General features: G+C 49.8%; 2 protein-coding genes across 14 annotated transcripts in view; both read right to left on the bottom strand.

Annotated features, from left to right (window-relative positions):
• Hnrnpul1 (heterogeneous nuclear ribonucleoprotein U-like 1) overlaps window positions 1-3,173 on the bottom strand; it is a 35,396-nt gene extending 32,223 nt beyond the window's left edge. For 3 of the 10 annotated variants that reach the window (XR_015629409.1, XM_087568966.1, XM_087568945.1), the window contains exon 1: window positions 3,141-3,173. Coding sequence is in view for 2 of the 10 variants with exons in the window: in NM_001108477.1 (NP_001101947.1) it covers window positions 1,321-1,615 (295 nt within the window). In the remaining 8 variants the exon portion in view is untranslated. 10 annotated transcript variants of the gene reach the window in all.
• A 1,020-nt stretch (window positions 3,174-4,193) lies between these two features.
• Window positions 4,194-14,226, bottom strand: part of Axl (Axl receptor tyrosine kinase) — a 31,112-nt gene continuing 21,079 nt past the window's right edge. For all 4 annotated transcript variants that reach the window (XM_087555040.1, XM_087555039.1, NM_001013147.2 and 1 more), the window contains 8 exon segments: window positions 13,377-13,472; window positions 12,988-13,065; window positions 11,329-11,421; window positions 10,857-10,978; window positions 10,192-10,301; window positions 8,366-8,525; window positions 7,668-7,804; window positions 4,194-6,009 (listed from right to left, as the gene is read on the bottom strand). In XM_087555040.1, coding sequence (XP_087411166.1) covers window positions 5,658-6,009; window positions 7,668-7,804; window positions 8,366-8,525; window positions 10,192-10,301; window positions 10,857-10,978; window positions 11,329-11,421; window positions 12,988-13,065; window positions 13,377-13,472 — 1,148 coding nt within the window. In that variant the 3' untranslated portion in view covers window positions 4,194-5,657.

Raw genomic sequence — 14,226 nt, forward strand, 5'->3', positions numbered from 1 at the left:
CCAGGTTTCCTCTCATATCAGGGTTTTCTGTACTGCCCTTTCATGCCAATCCTACCTCTTATACAGACACTTTGGGCTGATCAAGTTCCCCCAAATCTCCTGAGCAACCCATCTCCCTGGGCACACAAGTAACTATTTCTGGGGACTCGGGAGCCCTCTCCTGGAAAGGAATACTCCCTCGGCTTCATCATGAGGCCCCCAGCCAAAGCAACAGGTTTCCTTTCTTTTTAATCCTCTCTGCTTCCCTCCCCCACATCTGCTAGACCAGCTACATGATCTCTGGCAGACAAGGGTCCTCTGCCCACCACACAGTTCATGCACTTGCTACTCCTGCTTTGAAAACTATCTATAGTTAACAATGCAAGGCCATTCAGCAGAAACCAGAGTATTGTCCCAAGAGTTTTCCCAATTCTGGACCCTCTAGCTTCTTTGTCCATTAAATACTCTGTCCTTTCTTGTCACCATTTAGATCCCAAAGCTCTCGTGCCTCCTCTGGACGCCTGGGTCTCCAGGTACCAAATATACAAGTTGTACCTGCCCTCGAGGTTGACCCTGTAACTGAAAATATACGAGTAGCAGGTAGAGGTTTCCAAATCTTCTGCTGGTCTTTCATTATTCCCTAAATGCTCACCTGCAAAACACTGGAGCGTTCAGTTCATGTTTTGGGGGACTCTTCCCAGCCGGGGACACCAGTAAGTCCAAAGCACCAATCCACCCCCAGCACTAAGCAGATCTCCCACCCGTGAGGAAAATCATAGATCTTCTATCCTTAAAATTCTTCCAGTCCTGCACCCTTGGCCATTCTTCCACTACCTGAAAATCCGGCTTTTGAGACCCAGACCCAGATCAAGTGGTGGATTAGCACGGCTACCCAAGCTGTCAGCTCAAAGCTCAGCTAGAATCTTCCATTTTCCAAGAAGTCAACCCCCGACACCCCTTTCTCTAAAGCATCTAGTTCTTCTGACTTTTCCCAACTCAAAAACAGAATCCCAAAACTGTTTCCGGTCTTCGAATCCCAGGATATAAAGTCCTCCGGGGTCCTCCCGCTCGTACCCTAGTCGTCTTAAAACAAAATCCACCCCCCCACCCCTACACACACACACAGACACAACACACACGATTTCCCTTGCACCGAAGGCCAGGATCCGCCCTCAGGCTGCCCCGAGGCCCTGGCCGCAGACCCTTTACAGCGGCAGGTGCCGGGATCCCTGGATCCTCAGACCATCTCCTGGATCTCTGTGGAGTCAAGCTCCCGCGTCCCACATCCCGTCCTCGGCCCGGACTCCAGGCTCCCCGGTCCCCCGCCCCGCGCACTCTCACAATGTCCGTCCGGCCCCGAGTAGCCGCCGGGCTCCGGGTGCGGCTGCAGCCCGGGCGGCGGTGGCTGCGCGGTCCCCTCCAGCTCGGAGCCCCCCTCGGTCTCGACCTCCTCGTTGTTGTGCCCAGGTAACCCCGGTTCGTCGTCAGCCTCGAGCTCCCGTTCGTCTTCGGGCTCCTCGGCCTCTAGCGCCGCCAGCAACCGCTCAGCAAGCTCGGCCTTCAGGCCGCGAGTGTCCAGGCCGCGGCGCTGCAGCTCCTCGCGAAGTTCGTTCACCTTCAGGCGACGCACATCCATGGCCCGGGCCCCCGGGGCGGCCCCCGAGCCCGGCCCGGCCTCCCAGGGCTCTGTCCCCCCTAAACCTTGCCTGTCAGGAGGCGAAGGGGGAGAAGGGGGGGGCCACTCCAATGGCGGCGGCGCTCAAAATGGCCGCCGCCGCCTCCTCCCCCTTGCCCGTACAGTACGACGTAAAACGAGTCTCAATTGGTCAGCGCATGGGGCAACGGGCGCGGGCCCGAGAACCAAGCCAATCACAGTGTGGCTTTCAAAGAACGGTAGTAAGAGGGCTCAGGAGCTGCCTAAGAGGAAGCGTTAGCCTACGTTGAAGTCGCGGCCAAAGCGGAGGGCGGGAAAAGGCAAGAGGCGGAGCAAGCACTGATTGGGTAGCGTCCGCGCGCCAGCTGCGGTACAGTCAAATGAAGGAAAGGGAGCAACGACTTGGAGCAATTAGCAATGAGCTCTCAGAATGGCCGTCCAGTCTCTCTCCGAGCCGTCCTTCCCTCAGACTCTGTAAAACACATTCTAACTGGTCTTCATCTCACGCCCCTCGCGGAGGCCAAGCGGGTAAAATCACTACAACCAATCAAATGCGGCGGAAAGAGGTCGGCCAACCCTCGTCTTTCCTGTTGCCTTTCTGAAACCGGAAGTAGATTAATTCACCGAAGGCCCGCCCCTTGCCGTTAGGGCGGTTTCAAAACAACTTATTCGCCAATCGCAGTTACTGTTATATTTCACCCATAGCTATAGCTTGATCGCTTTAGGAAAAGCTAAATAGATTGGCCATTCTTGAGGCTTGCCTCGCAAAGTTCTCTGTACAGCAAGTCATAAAACGGAATAAAAATTAAGTGGATATGTTACACATCGTTTGTAGAAACCCGGTTGCCTTTATGAGAAACAATAACAACAAAAATTGGTTCTGGAGAGCGCTGAAGGGTTGAAAACAGGGGCTAGGCTAACAGCAAGAGAAAAGTTGTGCGGTAAATCGCATCCCTCCTTTTGATAGCACATCCTCCTAGGGCACGTTCTCTATGGTTGCTAGACAAGCCACTCTGCACACGACCATAGAGCCTTCCCGCTCTGGATACAAGCTGCAGGAAGTTCGAGGCTTTCCATCTCGAATCCTCTAAACCGTTCGCTCAGTCTTGCTGTGTCTACACTGACCAATTCGCACACTAGCATCCGTAATTACGACAGGTGTTGTTAATCCATACGCCTATCGCCCCTTGCTCAGAAGACAAAAAGTTAGTGAAATAACACCGAGACGCACAATGCAAATGTGCATTGACACCCAAGCCATAGCCTTAACGCCCAATAAAAGCCACAAACACTCTCTACTTAGATATAGTTAAGCATCCCACAATAAACGAATAGGCGTGACAGGCCAAAAGTATCAATTCAGGATAAGACTTCAAACGGCAGTGTAGGTGTGGCACAAGCATGCAGCGTCGCGCGACAAAGCTCCGCTAGGACAGTTCACGCTACAAGCTTACACCACAGCAACCTAGACACGCGGCACCCACTCAGCAGCGGGACAGACACTCACGTGGACCCGAGGTTCCAGTCCAGACACCCCGCCCCTCGCCCACGTTGGACTTCCTCTCTCCTCCCAGCTGCCCACAATGATTTATTAAAAAAAGAAGAAGAGGAAAAAAAAAAAAAAAACTTTGTGGCCCGGATTGAACTGTACCCGGGTCTCAGGAGCCACCACCGGGGGGCGACCGGGCGCCGCATAGGGTTCTTAATATCCGTAGTAGAGCCTAGGAAAAAGTGAAGACTCAATCTTTTGTGCATCTGCGGATAGAGGTGTTCTGGCCCACTTTTCCTCGACAATCTGAACATTTGCTTGTCTGAGAATCATTTGCTTGTTGTTCTAGTCTAGGCATAAGTCCGGGCATGTTTGTTTGTTTGTTTGTTTTTCTTTATTGAGCAGTCTCATGTAGCCCAGGTTGGCCTGGATCTCTCTATGTAATCAGGAACAACCTTAAAATTTTGATTTTCTGCTTATACTTCTCAAGCGCTGGGATTATGGGTACCACATTTGATCCTGTTCTGTGTCTCAGCTACTAAAGGTTCTCCCTATTGTTAGAGAGTACCTGCCTGTGGATGTTTGCAGATTTACAAGTGTGGGTTTATGTGTTTCTATTGCTACGTGTGAATAATTAAGCCTTTGTATTTGTGGCTCAGTTTGCCTAGTATGTACAGTAATTCACATGTTTGTTACCTTGGAGTGTTTGTGTAAGACCCTATGGGAATCTCTCTCTCTCTCTCTCTCTCTCTCTCTCTCTCTCTCTCTCTCTCTCTCTCTCTCATATTCCCTCAGGGCTTTCTGAGAGTCTGACTTTCCTTGGTTGTATGTATTTGTCTATTTGCATGGCACATGTCTACCATCAATAATGACATTTCCCAGTGACCCTCAAACCCTTCTTATTCTTTTTATCGAGGTTAGGGTCCCTCTACGTAAGCCACGATGGCCTGCAAGGTGCCGCTCAGGTGTTGGGATTACAGGTAGACACAGGAGCCTTTGTTTTCACAGTGGGGAAACCAAATCTCCCTGGAGGGGGGGCGTATCACAATTAAATGGAGACAAGAGACAGAATAGTGATTGACAAAAGTTTTATGTGATCTGAGCCTCTCTGGAGGCACCAGAGTCCACACTTCAGAACAGGAACAAGGGACTGGCTCAAGGGGCAACGTGGCCCAAAAGGAAGGGAGATGACCCATCCCTTAGAGGAAAGGAGGCATTCCCAATGCATTGCACAGGCTTAAGGTGGAGCACACCCCACACGAGGAGAGGAGGAAGCATAAGTGCCTAAGGAGGGAAAAGGGCTTAGTGGCAAATGCTACAAGCTCCCATCCTTGGAATCGTACCTAATACTGTAGATCTGTGGACCTTTAGAATTTGAGACACTCAGAACATTGGATTCTTAAGTTAGAGTGCTTAGAGATTTAAGATTTTTAGACATATGTATTCTTGGATATTTAATTATGTGCTAGAAAGGCAGAAAGCAGCATAGACCTAGAGGTGCCCATCATTAGAAATGGTTAGAACTTTGGTATTTGGTTAGTCATAATTAACTGTGAGCCTCTTATGACTCAGATGCTGAGGACCCATCTTCTTGGACCCAAAGCATCTTACTGTGCCTAAGATGAAGATCAGGCCAACATTAGAGTTTTAGAGTTTAATAATCTGGAATCTTGGGAACATATGATATGGAAGCTTAAGAATCTAGAACTTTGGACCAAATTTTAGATTATCATCACATCACAGCTTAGAAACTCCATCTGGGGACTCTTAAAGCTTTTGAATTTCAGAGTCTACAATCACATTTCCTTAGGAGGCAGAATTTTATATAAAATAATCTATAATCATAAGGCCTCAGAAACTGTGGTTGACCATCACTAAAATCTTAGAAATTAAAAAAAAAATAAAGGTTTGAAATATTATGATCTGGAATATTCCAACATGAGCCTTAAACTGTTAAATTGGAGAACAGTATGCCTTAAAACCTTCATGCCTAGAATCTTTAGAACTTAAAAATCTACAGTCTTCCACTGATAGAACCCCGGGCTCCAGAAAGATAAAGTCTAGAATCATTGAGCCTTAGATCCTGGAATCTCAGAGCCATGCAACCTAAAACCATGGGGGCACTACCAAGATTATAGAACCAGAAAATCCAGAGCTACAGAATCTCAGAGTCTTCGAACAGCAGGCCTTGTCTATGGCAATAGCACTTCAGACCTAGACACAGGCATCTCGGTTCCTCAAAGACTCACCATCTTTGAGAACTCTGAAGTCTAAACTCAAACCTTAAAATCTACAATGCTGGGCTGGAAGATCTGAGATGACGCTCTGAGACTGCAGTCCAGCCCTTCTTGTTATGAATAGGGTGTTCAGGGCATAGAAAGCAGGACACATCTTTCTGGACTGAATTTGACAAGGGAGGGAAGGGTCATTCTGCAGCTGGGGAGAAGGCCTGGAGTGGCAGAGTGGGGGCGAGCTTTCCCCCAGTGGCAGTGCCTAGCTTGGGTCCTGAGAGGGTGTCCCAGGTGCAAGATTGTCTCAGGCTCCGTCCTCCTGCCCTGGAGGTGCTGGGCAGCCTCTGTCAGCAGACAGAGTGGGTCCTGGGGCTGTAGAAGGACAGAGGACATAGCGTCCAGCCGAATGGACGTCAGCTTCAGTGAGACAGCTACAGGAATCCTTAGGATCGGGTTGAGTTGGGGGGTCAGCTCCTCCAGCAGCACCACGGGGTTCAAGGTGACTTCCGCCCTCATCCATGTTGACGTAGAGGATTTCATCAGGCTCCTGAGCAGGGGGTAGAGCCTTCAATGTGTTCTCCAAGTCTTCCCGGAGCTCTGCAAAACTTGGCCGGTCTCGAGGGTTCAGCTCCCAGCACCGGGACATCAGGGCATAGCTAATGAGAGAAAGCAAAGGGGGCAGACTGAGCAGGGGCCCAGAGGTTAAGGGGAGGATTTAGGACATTCTGGTGAGAATGAGAACCTGGGAACTTAAGAGAGCCTCCGCAACTTAGGGATGTCTACAGGGATTTGAGAATTCCGGAGTTTTGGGGGTGGGTCAGGAGACTCAGTAACTAAGAAGGATGTTAGGAAACCTCTCTGGGTCTCGAGTGGTTTGTGATGAGAGTTTGTCAGTGTGGCTACACAGAACAGACTCTTGTACCAAGGCCTGGCCTTGCTGCCATTTATCAGGCACATCATGGGGGAGGGGGGCGAGGAGCCGGGAACGCCTATGGAATGAACTAGAAGTTGTATGATTTTCATATGTCTTTACATTCTTTGATACTCCACCATTCAGAAGCTGAGACCAAGGCCCCTCCCCCCTGAGTGTAGGGATTTGCTTCTGGCTTAGCAGAAGAGATGACACACATGTGACTTCTAAGAGTAGGTCATTAGAGGCAGTGCAGTCACCCCTTACACGCTTGTGAGGAAGCTCAAGTCACCCTATGAAGAGGTCCTATTAGTTAGTTTGTCTCTTTGTATAGCCCTGGCTATCCTGGAACTCGCTCTGTAGATGAGCTTGTCCTTGAACTCAGAGGTCCGCCTGCCTCTGCCTCCTGAGTGCTGAGAATCAAGGTGTGTGCCATCATCTCCAAAATGAGCTTGCCATCTTGAAATCAGTCTTCCAGCCTCGGTCTTCATATGCAGCCGCAGCTGCTACCTTGATAACCTTGTCACAGGCCTGCAGGAGAACCACCCTACTAAGTTACTGTCAGGCTGATCTTCAGACACCACGAGACAAATGTTGGGCTTAAATTATTAGATTTTGGAGTGTGGCGGCTCATACAGGAGCAAATAAACGCCCTCCCTGAAGACTTCGATGTTTCATCGGCAAAAATGGGGATAATGACAGCGCCTTCCTACTTCCTGTGGCTGTGGTAGGGATCAAATGAGTCAATACAAGCAAAGTACTTGTACCCCTGCCTTCCAGTAAGTTCTGCAAAAGACTAGCTATTAATCCCATCCTCTTCGGCTCTAGGACTGCCCAAAGGAAGCATGGGGAAGCTGAATCCCCAACTGACCCAAGCAACATCCTCTTCTTAACCTCAAAGTGCGGGCTAAATATCACGCCTTTCTCTGCATGCTGTGAGGCTGCAAAGGTTGTAAGTGTATTCTGATGATCCCTGCTAGCGGCTCAGAGATCTGAGAGTCTGGAGAAGGTTCACAATGCAGAGCAGAGGGCTCCGCAAAGCACCCTGGGTGTTGAGGCACATGGAAGGTGAGGGGCCATGGGAGGTAGGGCTCCCAAGGGCCAGGGCTACCCAGGAAGGTTGTATGCAATTGCTCCTTGCTTAGGAATACCTGGCTGAGGTGGGAAGGGGTTGACCCAGTTTGCCTTCCACACCACCGACAGAGCCGAAAAAGGTACCATTAGCGAACTCCCACCCCGCTGGCATGCTCAGAGCACTAGTGAGGGGCAGATGGGCTTCTTGATATTCTGAGGGGTTCCATGCACACTTAGCTAGTATTGGAGGTGCTGTTAGGCTCTCTGTGTGTAACCGAGGGCTGGATTAAGTTCTAAGGTGGGGCTAAGAAGAGTCCTAAAGGTCCTCACAGGCCATCCAGACAGTCCAGAGGCTGTTTCAGGCGATTTCCTTGACGTAGGTAGTCGTAAATCTCACTGTTCTCCACCCCAGGATAGGGAGTTTGGCCTCGGGTGGCGATCTCCCACATTGTCACACCGAAGGACCACTGTCAGAGTAGAGGAAAAGGGGTGAGAGGGTCTCTCCTACACAAAGACATTTCCAACACTGAGTTAGGGCAAGCACTGAGCACTTATGTAGACATTTGTTGACAGCTGCATCTATGGGTGTATCATAGTATACACAGAAAGATTTTGGCACAGGCACACACACACACGCACACATGCACACGCACACGCACATGCACACACACACACATGCATACACGCACACACGTGCACAGTGACTGACTTTGGAGGATGCAGAGATATGCACACCTGTGTGCAGATTTGCATGACATCACATGTCACCCTTCATGCCTACATTGTTGCACATGTCCTATGGCACACTTGGCCACCACTGCTTCCTGACCTAAAGTACACTGCCACCATGCAGCAGTGAACCTATTTATGTCCTAGCTCTCTACACACATTACTCATACATTCTCCAAACATGTCCTGGTCTCACAGACACCTTTGCAAGAACACACACAGGTCCCTGCGAGTCCTGTAGCTTCTCAGGACTTGTCCCCTCCCCCCTCCCCCATGGTGGCACGATTACCCACACACACCACGTCACTCTTGCTGGTGTAGACTCGATCTGCCAGACTCTCGATAGCAATCCACTTGACTGGCATCTTGGCAATGCGCCCTTGGCGGTAGTAATCCCCATTGTAGATCTTCTTGGAGAGCCCGAAGTCTGCCACGCACACGGACATGTTCTCATTCAGCCTGCTCAGATTGGGGAAAGCAGTAATGTCAGGACGTGGCTCATCTATACAAGGAAGCCTGCTGGGTCTGAGGTGCGCCTCCACCTCCTGTCTGACCCCACCACAGTCCTGCTGAGGGTGGGGATCTGACTCCTAAACCCTTACTCCAGTCCCAGAGGGAAATGCTTTAAGAGTTTGGACAAAAGAGCTTCTAGCTTTTTCCACTTTGGTTTTTTATCGGTCTTGAGATCCGTTCGAAACTCATGAGTCCCTGTTCTGTTTTCTTGGATTTAAAAAACTGTTTATTATATTAATGGTATGTATAAGCATGCCTGCCTATGGATGTGTGCATGCGAGTGCTAGTACCCATGGAGGTCCCAAGTGAAGGATCTCCTTGGGGCCGTAGTAACAGGAGGCCATTGTGAACCGATGCTGTCGGTTCTGGGACATGAACTGGGAAACAAACAAACAGCCAGGAATGATGGCGTGTACCTGTAATAGCAGCACTTGGGAGGCAGAGAAAGGAGGGTTGGAGTTCAAGGTCATATTTCACTATACAGTAAGTTCAATGCCAGCCTGGGCTATATGACATCCTGTCTCAAGAAAGCAAACTTTGGAGGCTGCCAAGATGGCGCAGTAGCTAAGAGCACTTGTTCTTACAGAGGATCTGGGTTCAATTCCCAGCACTCATGTAGCAGCTCACAACTGTCTTTAATGCCGGTGCCTTCTTTTGGCCTCCTTGGCATTGCTCACACATAATGCATACATGTAGTCAAAACACCTATACAGTAAAAATAAATAAATCCTTTAAAACAAATCAAGCCAAACCCAGACAAAACAAACAAAAGAGAAAAAAACCCAACAAAGAAAGCAAACAAAAGCTTGCACAATGTGTGTGTAGACCAGGACAGGCACAGATAAGAACTACACAAGCACATTCATTTAGACAGCACCTATATCTTTTTAAAAGTCCAAGAAAGGCCGGGCACGTTAGTACACACCTTACCTTAGCACTCAGGAAGCAGAGGCAGGAGGATCTCTGTGAGTGCAAGGCCAGCCTGGTCTACATTGTAAGTTTCAGGACAGCCCAGGCTACCTCCAAATAAACAAACAACAATAAAAACCCCAGTGAAGGGCTTCTCCAGGAAGCCTTCCCACACATCTCCTTGCTGGCCTTCTCTTATGATTTGCATATGAAGAGTCACCCCACAAAGGGTGACAGTCCCCTGAAGGCTTAATCCCCAGTGGGTGATGTCCAATGAGATGCTATGCCTCAAGGAGTTCACAGCTGAGTGGTTATTACTAAGAGACAGGGTCCAGCCGGAGGAAGTGGGGCACTGGAAAGGCTCCTCTGGTGGGTGTATGTCTCTCTCTGCTTTCTAGCTCCCATGAGGTAAGCAGTGATACCTGGCTACGCTCCATTGACCATGATTCCACACTTTCCCAGGACCCACAATGATGGAGCCAGGTGACCATGGCCTGGAGTCTCTCAAACCCCAAGCCCAAGAAAATCTTTCTTCTTCTTCCGGTATTTTATCCCACAAAAAAGTGACTGTCACACCTTCTAGCCTTGTCTGGAGGTCCAACCCTCCCTGAAGGCTCCAGTTTCCCCTTCATCCTGGGGAGGGGACGAGGGGCGGGGTAAGCGCCTTGAAGAAGGAGGGGCTTCCAGAGGGCTTGCCACTTACATGCAGTTCCTGGCAGCTAGGTCCCGGTGTATGAATCTCTTGGTACTGAGGTACTCCATGCCACTGGCAATGTCGGCCATAAACTTCACTAGCATCTGAGTGGGCAGGAACTGGAGGGCCAAAGCCAGAAGGAGTGGTCAGAGTCAAAAGAGGGGTCTCCTTCCCTCCCTGTATGTGTCTGGATCTACTCTGGTTTTCTATGGCTTTGAGAACATCAACCCTTTTCTATAGGTAGCTACAGGGTCCTAGAAAACCGACTCCTCTCTGACTTGGGCTGTTGTTCTAGCTTTAGACACCTACCTGAGCCAGGGACCCCCTTTCTGGGTTTGAGTCCCTGGTCCATACTAAACCTCTGTTAGGAACTTGTCTCCCGCTTGCATCTCCTTAGTCAGCGTCTCCTTCAAGGTCGCTGTTTCAGTCAGGCCTTCCCTCCACCCAAATTAACTCCAAGGCCGCCTTATCGTTCCTCCTTCCTTCTGCGTTTCCTTCATAGCACGAATGCTCTCACTCATTTCTGCTAACTTATTTATTGCCCCGTCCACCCCTGCAGTACAGGACCCACGAGGGCAAGCCCGAGGTCCGCTGCAGCCTTCCTTCTCTGTGTCTGCGTAGCTGGTTAAGTGTTCAGTGAATACTCATGGACTGGAAGAGGAAATGCCCCTCACCACTGGCTGGTCCCCGAGCCGCGAGTACAGGAGGAAACTGTGGAGGTCTCCATGTTTCATGAAAGGCAAGATGACCACCGGTTCTGGGAAACCCTCTCGGTCAGAACCCTGGAAACAGACGCCTGAGCCCCCCACCCCCAGGAAAATCAGTCATTCTGGCTAGATAGAAGAGGGGGACCCGACTCCACCCCCATACAGACTCAGCCTCCCCCTTTCCCACCCCCTCAAACCTAATCTCCACATTGTTTGGGAGGTGGATGGTAAGGACAGACTTCAGAGGGTCATTTCCCAGGGATGTTTTCCCGGAGCCCTCCTGGGGACCCTCAGCTATTTCTGGGAACAGGTCAGAGGTCACATTCCAAGTTGAGGGAGCAAAAGAAGGGGAGCTTGCTGATCCTGAAGGAGAAGGGGGTAGGGAGCCAGGAAGCTCCGCTCTGCACGCTGGGCCTGGGAGCACATGCCCCTCCCTCACCAATGAGCCTCATGACGTTGGGGTGGTCAAATTCCTTCATGCAGACAGCTTCACTCAGGAAATCCTCCAGCTCTGATCTTGTGCAGATGGCAACTTAGGGGAGAAAGGGAGGTTAGTGACAAGGGTGGGAGTGGGAGGGAGGAAGGAGAGGATTTCTTTGTTCCTCCTCCTCCTCCAGCCCACCACCACCATCATCATAATCACTCAACCTCATCAAATGTTAACACTGGATCGTAAAATGGCATACCCACTGTTTTACTTACATGCCCAGTAGGTATAACATACATGGTGCTAACTGTTTGCTTATTTGTGCAGAGCCCAAGGGTTTGCAAATGCAATGCAGTCCCCTCACTAGGAGATTCTAGGCAGGGGCTCTACCACTGAGCCACTCCCAACTCCCTCACTGGGAGGTTCTAATGGAGCGTTCTATCACTGAACCACTTGTGTTTTTGGAACAAGGTCTCGGTCTGTAGACCAGGCTGCCTTGGAATTCATGATGCTTCTGTTTGGACCTCTCAAATGTTGAGGTTATAGTCTTATGTCACCTTATTAGCCAAATTTAAAGAAGAGGATGTGGGCATGGTGATGTATACTTGGTCAAGTCAGCAGAGGAAGGAAGATTTTGAGTTGGAAGCCAGTCTTAGACATGTCATGAGATGTTATCTTAAAATTAAAAAAAAATTGTAGTAGTAGAAACTAGCTCAGGGGGAGGGCATTTGTCTGAAGTGTGTAAGGCTCTAGCGTCTCCAAGGCCAACCTTCAACACCCCACCCCCAGTCCCGCACGCACGCACGCACGCACACCAGCTTAATCAAGTACACAGAGGATGCTTAGCCCATGCCCATGCATCAGTGCCTCTACAGCTCAAGCCCTAAAAGTCTAAATTTACAAAACATCATTCCTCTCGGCCTCCAGCCCTAGCCTGACCCCTCTAGGCTTTTCTTCCTGACTTCTTCCCCTTGATTCCTTGTGCTGTTTGACTACTGACTGGCCTTTACCCTCTCTGATGAGATTGTCGCATGCCTTAACAGTAGGTATCATATGCCCCCGCTGGCATTTACTGCTTTGTTTCATAATAGCCCTAAGAAATAGCAACATCACGAATGATTTTTCCAAGGAAGAAAGGAAGGCTTGGAGAGATTAACGTCAGAGCTGATAAATGGAGTGGCCGGCCGGGCCTCGTTCTGTCCTGCCCTCCTCAAAAAGTCATTTCCAAGATCCCTTTCCTTCTAAAGTCTGTCAGTGGCAGACACTGGTGGGAGGCTGAAAGGTGAAAGAGAGGCCAGGATACCTCACTGTCTTTCCCCTTCCACTGTCTTGGAGGTGTCACATGCCCCTCAGGTTTCTAGCTCCCCCTGGGAAGCCCTGGATTCTGTGTTCTCAACTCCTTGCTGGCTATGGGCTACAGCTTCCTCCCTTTGCCCTTCAGCCTAGAGGTGGAAGTGACTTCCTGTTGTTGCTAATCTGTTTGTTTTGATGCCTCTGTTATAATTATGCTATCCCAAACTTCATTCAACGTGATAGCAGCGTCCCTGAATTCAATTCCTTCTATTCAAGTGTCTGGCACTGGCTCCATTTTCTTGTTGGGAACACTGGTACTTTCCGGAGCTTAGGGACCGGGGCTGCTGCATGTATACTCGCTCATGTCCACAGACTCACTTTTCATGGTCTTCACAGCGACCTTGAGGATGGAGTCATCCTGGTTGAGCTGGCCCTCCATCACAGCACCAAATTCTCCTGTGGCAGGAAGAAGAAAGACATTGATCTCAGAGGGACCTATGGGGATAGTATTTCCTGCAGTTGGTTGAGAATCGGGGAAAGAGGAATCTTGGCATTTTAGTGGGTCATGTGCCAGCGTGTGTGCGTACACACATGCATGTGTCTGGTGTGCGTGCGTGGCTCTGTGTGTGTGCATGTATATGTGCCTGTGTGTGTACATGTGTGCCTGTGACTGTGCATGTGCATGTGTGCATGCGTGTGTGTGTGTGTGTGTGTGTGTGTGTGTGTGTGCCTGTGCACATGCGCGTATGTGTGCTGGGAGGACTCACCTTCTCCCAGGGTCTTCCCCAAGGCCACCTTATGCCGATCTACCATGACGTCTCGTAGTTTCTCCTTCAGCTCTTCGCTGATGCCCAGACTGTTCACTGAAATGAGGGGGACCGAGCCGTGTGGCAGGGTTGGTGTTCAGGAAATGTGTACCAAGAAGGACACACCCACTGTTGATCGCTGAATTGTGTCCAGAGCACTCAACCCATCCCAGCTCCTTCGACCTCTCGATCTGCTCCACAGAAGCAACTACAAGGTTAAAACCTGGCCCCAATCTCGCTGTAGTGGGTACCCTAATTGGCCAGTGCCCTCTGTAGCAGTTGTTAAACATAGTTCTTCAGAGTCCGAAGTTTACCAGCACAAAGAAACGCTAAGTGTTTAAAAGAGAGGGAAAGCCTAATTAGCTAATCACCCAGACTTTGTAATTGCACACGGTGTACAAATATCTAATTATCCCCCTGTATTTCAGAAACTGTACCCCATAAATATTATAATTATGTGATTACAAAAGACGTAAGGTTGGACATGGTATCACATTCCTCTACTTCTCCCCTAGGGAGGAAAAACAGGCAGATTGCTGCAAGCTTGAGGCCAGTCTGGGGTACGTAAGGGGGCTAATCTCAAAAATATATCTTCAGCCCTCGGGGAGCAGAGGCAGGCATATCTTTGTGAGTTTCAGATAGGCCTGGTCTACATAATGAATTTGAAGGGGGGGGGGTGCTACATACTGAGATCCTGTCTCACACAAAAGCTATCACCAAAACAAAAACCCATAATCTTCCTATATTATTAGGTACTGCAGAAGTCACTGCATTCAATTCAGTTTTTTAAAAAAGTCTTAATATGCAGCCT

This window comes from Rattus norvegicus, chromosome 1 (genome assembly GCF_021556685.1).
Source record: "Rattus norvegicus strain SHRSP/BbbUtx chromosome 1, alternate assembly SHRSP_T2T, whole genome shotgun sequence".
Classification (NCBI taxonomy): Eukaryota; Metazoa; Chordata; class Mammalia; order Rodentia; family Muridae; genus Rattus; species Rattus norvegicus.